Consider the following 8,819-nt stretch of genomic DNA (forward strand, 5'->3'; position numbering starts at 1 on the left):
AGATGGACGGCCACAGCGCTGCCACCTGCAGTCACCATGCTCACCTCCCAGATGAGTCCAACCGGCACTAGTCAGGAGACGCCTCAAGACATCCCTCAAGAAGAAGATGCCCTTTCATATGACCCTTCTGGAAAGCTCAAGTTCCCAGTGGAATCAACATGTAGCTTTTCTCATCTTGAAGGAGAACATCCCATACAAATAGAGGTTGACCTTGAGGCTACGTCCCAGGCTCCACCACCTCCCAGCTGGCATGCGGAGGTGTTTACTGGACCACAGAATAAAGTCTCCAAGAACACGACAAAGCCAGAGGCCAAGCCTGACCTCATGATCACTCCTCCTCCAAAAAAATCAGGCCAGCTTAGCACACACGATCCCACCATGCACGCCGAACCACTGCTCTTGCCTGGCACAGATAGGAAGAAGAGGAAAGGCAGTCTCCTCCAGATGTGCCCCCTCCACTGGCTTCCTTAAACCCTAGCCCTCTCTGAGGGTCAGTGGACCCACACGGAAATCTTCACATCCTCATCAACTCTGGGAACCAGTCCCCATCTACAGGCTCAGAACAGCACTTTGCCCATAAGGGAGACTGGAAGGATTAAAAGGTACTCCTTCGAGTGAATGGGAACTCATGCCAAGACCAAGGCTAGCTAGCCATACTATTGTGACTACAAGTCAGCCATACTTACCCCCAAGTCAGATGCCTCAATGTAGAGCCCAGCCTTCACAGCCGATCACAGTGGCCTCCAAATGCCCCTCTGACTTCAAATGGCAAAGAGGCTGGCAAGGGCCCCATCCCCACCTTGTACTGCCACTCCACTAAGATTCTTCTAATTTCAAGGCAAGAGCAAACGTAGCCCATCCTCTCTGCTGAGCAGCCGGCTGAAATACTTTCTAAGTTTTCAAATGGGAAGAGCAGCCGGTCAGTAAAGGTTGTTAGTTGGCTGGACATATTACACCCATCAAATGGGCATCCACACTGGCCCAGGTACTGCTGACCATCCAACACAGAACTAGTCAGTATCTGTCTTACCCTTGGCCTCTGGCCTCCTGCATGGCCTTGTCTACCACCCCACACTACCAGCGTTTGCCTAGTGATGGCTAGAGGCCAACTCTCAGATGTAGGCAGCTGGACACTGGAAGGTGAACAACCTACTCAAAGTCACACAGTTAGCAAGGCATTTGAGAGTTTAGGGTTGTTTTTTGTTGCTATTACTGTTTAGTTCAGTTGTTTTTTTTTTTTTTTACTTTTTTTAATCTAGCATATAATCCCTACAAACAGGCCCATCTCTGTTTATTAATATTTGAAGTTATGTCTGAGCCTCAAAATATTAACTGTCAGTCTTAAAGATCCTAAGGGGGATCAGTCCTAATGATTAGAAATGACACTTCAGTCTTACTAGTACATGTACTATCTATCTAGCTCTTCTGGCATGGCCCTCTTTTCTTACCAATGCCCCCATTTACAAGGGGAGCTATGTGAAAAGCACTTGTGAGGAGACCAGGGACCTGAGTTTGAGGATCACAGGTCTTCAGTACCAGCGCCACTCCCTGCTGATAACCAACCGTCTAAGAAACCTACACCAAGAGCAGGTTCCACTGCATATGGCCCTGCTGCCCACAAGCAAGCAAGACGCTGGAACACACCACTGAGCCTTTCTGAGCAGCCCAGCCTCTTCCTCAGCGGGATGGAGGAGGCGGCGAAGATGACCAAGGCGTGTCCGTTACTGCTCAACTATCAAGAGGAGTTGCAGTCCTAAAAAAATCTCTGCCCTGTCCACTCACCTCCACCCAAGGCAGAGAACACACAAAAGGCTTGGGGGTGAGGGAGTAGGGAGAATGAGACCTCAACACGACCTTCGGAGGGTATGGCACACAGGAGGCAGGCCAGTGTGGGCTGCTGTGCCAAAAAAAAAACCCAAGGGGAGCCATGATTCCAAGCAAAGCAGGTCTGCTCTGCATATCAAAACTACACAGCCCTGGGTGCTGCCGCCTCCCCATCTTAGCAGGCATGCCCTCTGACACAGGCCCCTCACATCTTGCTTCCAGTGGGTAACAGGAGCTTCACTCTGCCTCCAGACCTAGGATCTCGCTCCTGATCCCATTCTCATGCCTGCTCCACTGGTAACACCCCCTTGTCTTTCCCATCAGACACCCATGCCTTCATCTCCCTGTCTTTCCCATCAGACACCCATGCCTTCATCCCCCTTGTCTTTCCAACCAGACACCCATGCCTTCATCCCCCTGTCTTTCCTACCAGAGACACCCATGCCTTCATCCCCCTTGTCTTTCCCACAGAGACACCCACGCCTTCATCCCCCTTGTCTTTCCCACAGAGACACCCATGCCTTCATCCCCCTTGTCTTTCCCACCAGAGACACCCACGCCTTCATCCTCCTCCCAAAAGAGCACTGTTCCCAGACACCCACCAATATGTGACCCTGAGTCCCTACAATGGTTTGTCCTCGCCCTCCTTTCAGCCACCTAACCATATGTGTGTGTGTGTGTGTGTGTGTGTGTGTGTGTGTGTGTGTGTATGTGTGTGTGTGTGTGTGTGTTTCGAGACAGGGTTTCTCTGTGTAGCTTTGCGCCTTTCCTGGATCTCACTCTGTAGCCCAGGCTGGCCTCGAACTCACAGAGATCCGCCTGGCTCTGCCTCCCGAGGGCTGGGATTAAAGGCGTGCGCCACCACCGCCCGGCTCACCTAACCATATTTTAACTATAGAGTTTTCAAATTCTGTGAAAGCCCAGAATTCACAAATGAGAAAGGACCATGAACTAACCTACTTCTAGTCCTGCATCAGAGAGGCCCAGAGTCCTGCTGCAGTGGAGAGAGGTCACGACCATACCAGGATGATGTGCCTGGAGTCTACGTCCGAAAGTGGGAAATGTTCTCTGGAGGCAGAAATTCAACCCTTCCATCCAGAAGTCCACCAACACTAACTTCAATGATGCCTAGCCTTTCTTTAGAACATCCACAAGTCCTCCCGACGCAAAAAAAAAAAAAAAAAAAAAAAAGCTGATTTGACCCAAAGATGGGTAAGTTCAGTCCTGACCTTCTGGCCCCACCGCTCCTGACCTACTTGGTCTCCTGCTCTTCCCCTAAGCTCTAGCTGCAGCCAGCGTCATGACTTCTGGCAGACCCACTCGTTCCTCAGAGGCCCAGCAAGTCCCCACTGCCACCAGCCAAGGATTCCCTTGGCATCATCAATCCTCACAGATGTCCCTCTTTCAGAATCCCTCTATTCCTGGTCACACAATTTAGCCCCCAGGCCAGCACAGTCCAGTAGACTTCTTCGCAAGGATGGCAGAGATGGATCTTCCTGGCATTCACACTCCAGCTGCCGGCTGCACTGTTCACTTGACTGGATGCCTTCGTGTTGACTACCTTTACTACTAACAACCACACACAAACAGTGACTGCCACATTGACAATGCTGCCCTAGATGACATTGGTTAATCCTGCCTTCTCCAAATAGGTTTCCTGACCCCCCACATTTTACAGGGCACTAATGCCACTCCCCTCTATCCTAATAAACGTATGGTGAATGCTCCACAACCTGCCAACTACCTGGGTGGCATGATCATGAGACCTTCCTTACCTCATGTTTCCATCCAGCAAACGTCAAACCGAGATACTGCCCCCCCCCCCCCCCCCCCCCCCCCCCCCGCCAGCCACGCTATCAGTCATCTCTCCAGTGAGGACACAGAATGAGGACACGGCCTGCCCAGGGGGGCAGGGCAGGCAAGGGTGCCGGTGCTGCCCTTCAACCATGCCCAGGCCAACTGTGAGAGGGTCTAATCTCCTCATCGTGATACCAAGAGCAGCTACGTCACGGTGGCACTTGACTGACCTCGTGAGGGAGGCACACTGGAGAAAGGGAAGGATCCACAGGCCCTTGCTTCCTCTAGTCTATGCAATGGAAAGATAAACAGAGATAAGTTACGACAACATTCCCTACTTTGTAAAGCAATAACACGCTTCACCTAATCAGCATTGAACAGCCGAGCGGGACAATAGTACGGGCTTTAATTAAATTTGTTCAGCTAATACCTAAGCGTCACCATGATACAGTGAAGCTGAACACAGCCAAGTGACCCACGGGGAATACAGCCAACTCATACACAAATGGATTGAGGCTAGGTGTCCCTAGCAAAGAAGTAACAGAATCTCCAAAGAATAATAAATAGTATTTCTACCACAAACTCCCTAACTGGGGAGAGGGAAGGAGAACAGTCTTGTTACAGATCCAAAACCCGTGGAGCTGCTGGCATGGTTTAGAAACTACCTCTCCAACTTTAGCAATCGCAGCTGGAAGGTGACATATACCCACCAATGTCCTCTGGCCAAACGAATGGGCCAATAGGTCAGAGCCGCTCTTCAGGCTCAAGGCACTCCGAAACAGCAACCAGCTGCATGCCTGTCAATACTACTACAGTTACAAGTAGAGAAAGGCCCAAGACTAGCAAACAGAAGAACTGAGCTCAGTCCCCGCCTCTGTCAAGTGAACAGCAAGAGTTACCACTTGCTTTAGGCAAGTTATGCCTGCATTCTGGGCCTTGGTTGTCTCATCTACAAAATGAATGTGTTGATGGTAATGCCCTCTCCACTGGCTTCTCACTGACTGGAAGTGTATGCATGACTCAGAAGGATGATGAAGCCAGGTGATAGCACCCACCAAAGGCATCTAAACATCAGCTTCCTAAAGAGAATAAAGCAAGCAGCAGGACCAGGTGGGTCCTTTATTTATTTTTACTTTATGTGTTTTGGCTGCATGTATGTGTGTGCAGCAAGCATATAAACATGAGCACAGAAGACAGAAGAGGGTGTCCAAATCCCTGGAACTGGAGTTACAGAGAGTTCTCTACATGAGCAGCAAGTGCTCCTAACTGCTAAGCCATCTCTGGATCATTTTTAAAGCTCTGGTTTTTCTTACTAAACAAGGAGCAGAGACTATGAACAGCCTTCATTTCCCATCCTATCTTGGGGCTACAAGACAGCAGCTTTCCAAAACCCCACAAGAGCCAGGCTGCTGGGCCACACTAGGCCGAGTCCCTTGGCATGGGCTCAGCACACTCTACAGAGCACAGGTCTCATCTTCTCTTAGCATCCAAAGGGTCATCACCGCAGCCTGTTCCACTATATCTTCTGCCCTTGCTGTCGCATAAAAAGGCTCCTTATTTTGAAATCATTTCACTATTCAGCACCTAAAGTTTTTAAAGTATAAAATGTAGGAATCTCTGTGGTGCGTGTCACTGAAACGGGATGCCTTTTAACCAGATTCCCCACGGCTGTGATTATGTCTTAGCCAATATTTGGGTAGGAAAGTGCTGCTGACTGCTCTGTGCCATTCTCCAAACAGCTTGGCTCCCCTCCTTCCTCTATTATTAAATTTTAACATGTAGATGTATGAGAAATCTGCAACGTAACAGTTGAGTCAGCTTCTAAGACCTAGGAGCAGGCTGCCTGTCAAAACAGACTCCGTCTTCCGTCTTCACCCACTTCTGACTAGAGAAAGGATAAGCATGAGGATTATTTAATATGCTGCTAGGGTTTTTCCTTTCAAAACTATTCAAAGGAGAAACACACACACACACACACACACACACACACACACACACACACACACACACACACTTCTCTAGTGTTAATTACACCAGAAATCTGAACTGACAGTCTAGGATGGTGGGTGTGTGTGTGTGTGTGTGTGTGTGTGTGTGTTTAAGCAGAACAGGAAGGGAGAAGGGTTTTTGTTGAGAAGTCTTTATATTGTGTTCCAACTATCCAAGAGAATGAACAGCCAGTGTCCCCAGCCTGCTGATCGGTAAAGGCAGATGGCATCTCAGAGGAGGGAGAAGTCTTTCCCGGAAAGAACATCTGTCACGTCCTCAGCAATACAGTTAACTGTGGTCAAACTGTTCACTTACCTCCAGCCCCCAAGGTCAGAGCCGCATCAACCCAATCAAGTCTTTTCCTCACTTAGCTACTCATATGGATAGAAAGAAAAGTGAAGAGTACAAATACTGTAGTATTCAAGGCAGGGATAAGGGTTCCTCCCCAACATTCAACACCAAGCTACAACCAAGGTCCTGCAGCAAGAGCTTATAGCTTTGTTTATTTTTAAATCTGATGTTGAGGATGAAAATAGCAAGAACATTATCACAGAAACGAGACTTACTTGCTCCCTACCAAGTACCAGGGCTATAGTCCAGTGGACGGTACATGACAACAGTCTCACCCATAACCCATGTGTAGTATATAATAGCTGGAAACAAAGCAAGCTGTGTGGGCTGAAAGGAAAGAGAAAAATATAACACAGGAAGTAGTTGGCTCCTCCAATCATTGAGACACCCCAGGGGAAAGAAACCTGACAAGTGACCTTTAGAGATATGGTGTAACTTGAAACGCTTGGGAGAAGAAAACTTTGTGGTGACCCTGAATGACAGACCTTTTGAAATCTCCATTCTCGGACACCAAAGAAACAGAGACACAGAAAGAGACAGTTCAACCTAGAGAGATTAGGAGTGGGTTTCCCAAACACAAGAATAAGGTTTCCTGCCTCGAGTCGCCGGCTACCAGGACCAAAGTAGGCTTTGCAGAACCAGCACTGGGCTGAGCCTGGCTTACAGATAAGGTTTCCTATGGTGCATGGAGCAATGGAAACTGCGCGGCGCAGACTCCGGCCCGGCATCGCAGGCCAGGCGCTGGCGGTTCCAGACAATCGCGGGGCACGGAGGCGGGGTCCCCAGTCTCCAGCGCTGCGCCGACGCGCCCCACCACTGCGCGCCGACCTCGTGAGGCCAGGGAGAGAGAAGTCACTTTCCGGCTCCCAAATAAGGAGCAGGGTTAAGTAAAGCTCCGAGAGCGAACTTCTCCAAACCGACCGACCAACCAGCTCAATGAGTAAAGGGCCTTTTGTGCCCGCAGAAAGGAAGGAGGGAGGGAGGATGGGGTCACCGTGTCCTCGGCGCCGGGTGAAGCGAGTAGAGGCCGTCCCGGACCCAAGCGTGGCCACCGGCTGGATCCCACTCGCACCCCAACATGGCAGTCCCCGTGAGTCCCCTCGGGTCCCGGCCACTCGCGGGGTGACCGGAAGCTGCACCGGATCCCAGCGTGTTCCACGGCGGCCCAGGCTTACCTTCAGGGCGAATTTTTGCTGGGTTCTCTTGTCGAAGATCCGCAGCACCTTCCCATTGATGCCCAGGCCCAGCACCTGGCTGGTGACCTTGTAGTCGTCGGTGATGGCGTTCTTTCGGATCTGCAGGCCCGACTTGACGTGGAACTGGGGGAACGGCGGCGGCGGCGGCGGCTGGGCCGGGGCGGGCGGCGGCGGGCTGGGGAACGGCGCCGGCGGGGTCTGGCCGGGAGAGCCCGACAGCATGGTGCCGGGAGACTCGCGCGCCGAGGCGGGGGCCGCGGCCGCCCCCTCCTCCGGCTCGGGCCCGGGTCCCCGCCACGCCCCGCCCGGCGGCGAAGTTTGCTCCGGGCTGGAGCCGGCTGCCCCGCCCCGGCCCGGCTCCAGGCTCGGCGGGTCGCGGGGCCCCGTGGGTCCCGCTGTGCACCGCGGGCGCCCACCAGCCCTGCTCCCTCCCCCCGGAGACGTGCGCTCCGGGGAACGCGGGACGGCGGGGCCCGGCCGGGGGGGAATCGCCGCGCCGAGAAGTAGCAGCCCGGGGGCGGCGGCCGCGTCACAGGCTGCTCGGCGTCCTGGGCTAGTCCTTAAAGGGGAGGATCGAGGGTGGGGCTTGGGGGGGGGGAGAGGAGGCGTGGGCATGGGGGAGGGGTGGGCCTTAAAGGGGAGGATGTCCAGCGGCGGGAGAGCAGAGGGACCTGGTTGGCTGGGACTGCTAGCTGGCAGTCAGGGAGAGAGCACGGAGAAATCCTAGTTCTTAACCAGGGCCAGGCAAAGGGGAGGGGGAGCGCAGAAGAAAAGCAGCAGGGTAATTCAAACAAAATCTGTAGTTCTCCAGCTGCTCGGATCTAGAAGATAGGTCGTCGGAGAATTTGGAGAGGGGGTCTATTTTGAAAGAAACGGGTGATTGGTAAACATTTACCGACATGGATCCTGGGATATGGGGGATACTGGGGTAGTGCTGGGGTTACCGAGGCTATTCATCCTAGGATCAGGTGCCAGGCAAATAGTCGCGATTTCCGTAACATGCTTGGCGTTTTACACTTTTTTTTCTCATGGATTGTGTTTTTCAGTGAAAATGTATTGTTGTGTAATCATGAACAGTTTAATTACTGTGCTTTGAACATATTTTTAATGTAAATCCCAAATGACCCAAGATGGGAAAGGGATGGGGCACTGCAGACCCCTGTAATCCCAGCTATGTGCAGGAGGCTGAAACGGGAGGATGACAGGTCAGAGGGCTAGCCTGAGCAACAAAGGCAGGCTTTATCTCAAAACACCCACAAACCTCACGCCTCTCCTATATATACCTTTTCGTTGTGTTTCGAATTCATGGAGCTAATATAGCAAGGGGGAATGGTTCTAGGGTTGGGGGAATTCATCCCTGAGGCTACAAACGGTGAGATTTCTGAAGCAACCTTGTTCTAGTACAAGTCTCCGAGGAAAAGGGACCTAACTGGCCAATAGCATAGCTGAGATCCACAAGGGTTTGACTGTTAGAGTGGTTGAGAAATGAGATGAAGGAGCAAAATAGGTACGCAGTTCCAATGTCCTCACAGATACCGACACATTAGAGATGAGGCCTGACCCATGGCCACGCCGAGTCTCTAATGTGTCCCAGGAAAACTCTGGAGCTGGGGCAGTGTCCTGAGCAAATGGTCTGGGATACATAGCCCAGGAGGGTGAGGC

The 8,819-nt window shown here is 51.9% G+C and overlaps 1 protein-coding gene across 1 annotated transcript in view; it reads right to left on the reverse strand.

Annotated features, from left to right (window-relative positions):
• Window positions 1-7,702, reverse strand: part of Mapkapk2 (MAPK activated protein kinase 2) — a 45,785-nt gene extending 38,083 nt beyond the window's left edge. Inside the window, exon 1 of the mRNA XM_052736847.1 lies at window positions 7,137-7,702. Within this exon, the coding sequence (XP_052592807.1) occupies window positions 7,137-7,379 (243 nt within the window). The 5' untranslated portion in view covers window positions 7,380-7,702. The remainder of the gene's footprint in view (window positions 1-7,136) is intronic.
• Window positions 7,703-8,819: the final 1,117 nt, after the last annotated feature.

The sequence above is a fragment of the Peromyscus californicus genome, unplaced genomic scaffold (genome assembly GCF_007827085.1).
Source record: "Peromyscus californicus insignis strain IS unplaced genomic scaffold, ASM782708v3 Scaffold_14__1_contigs__length_90479793_seg_2, whole genome shotgun sequence".
NCBI lineage: Eukaryota > Metazoa > Chordata > Mammalia > Rodentia > Cricetidae > Peromyscus > Peromyscus californicus.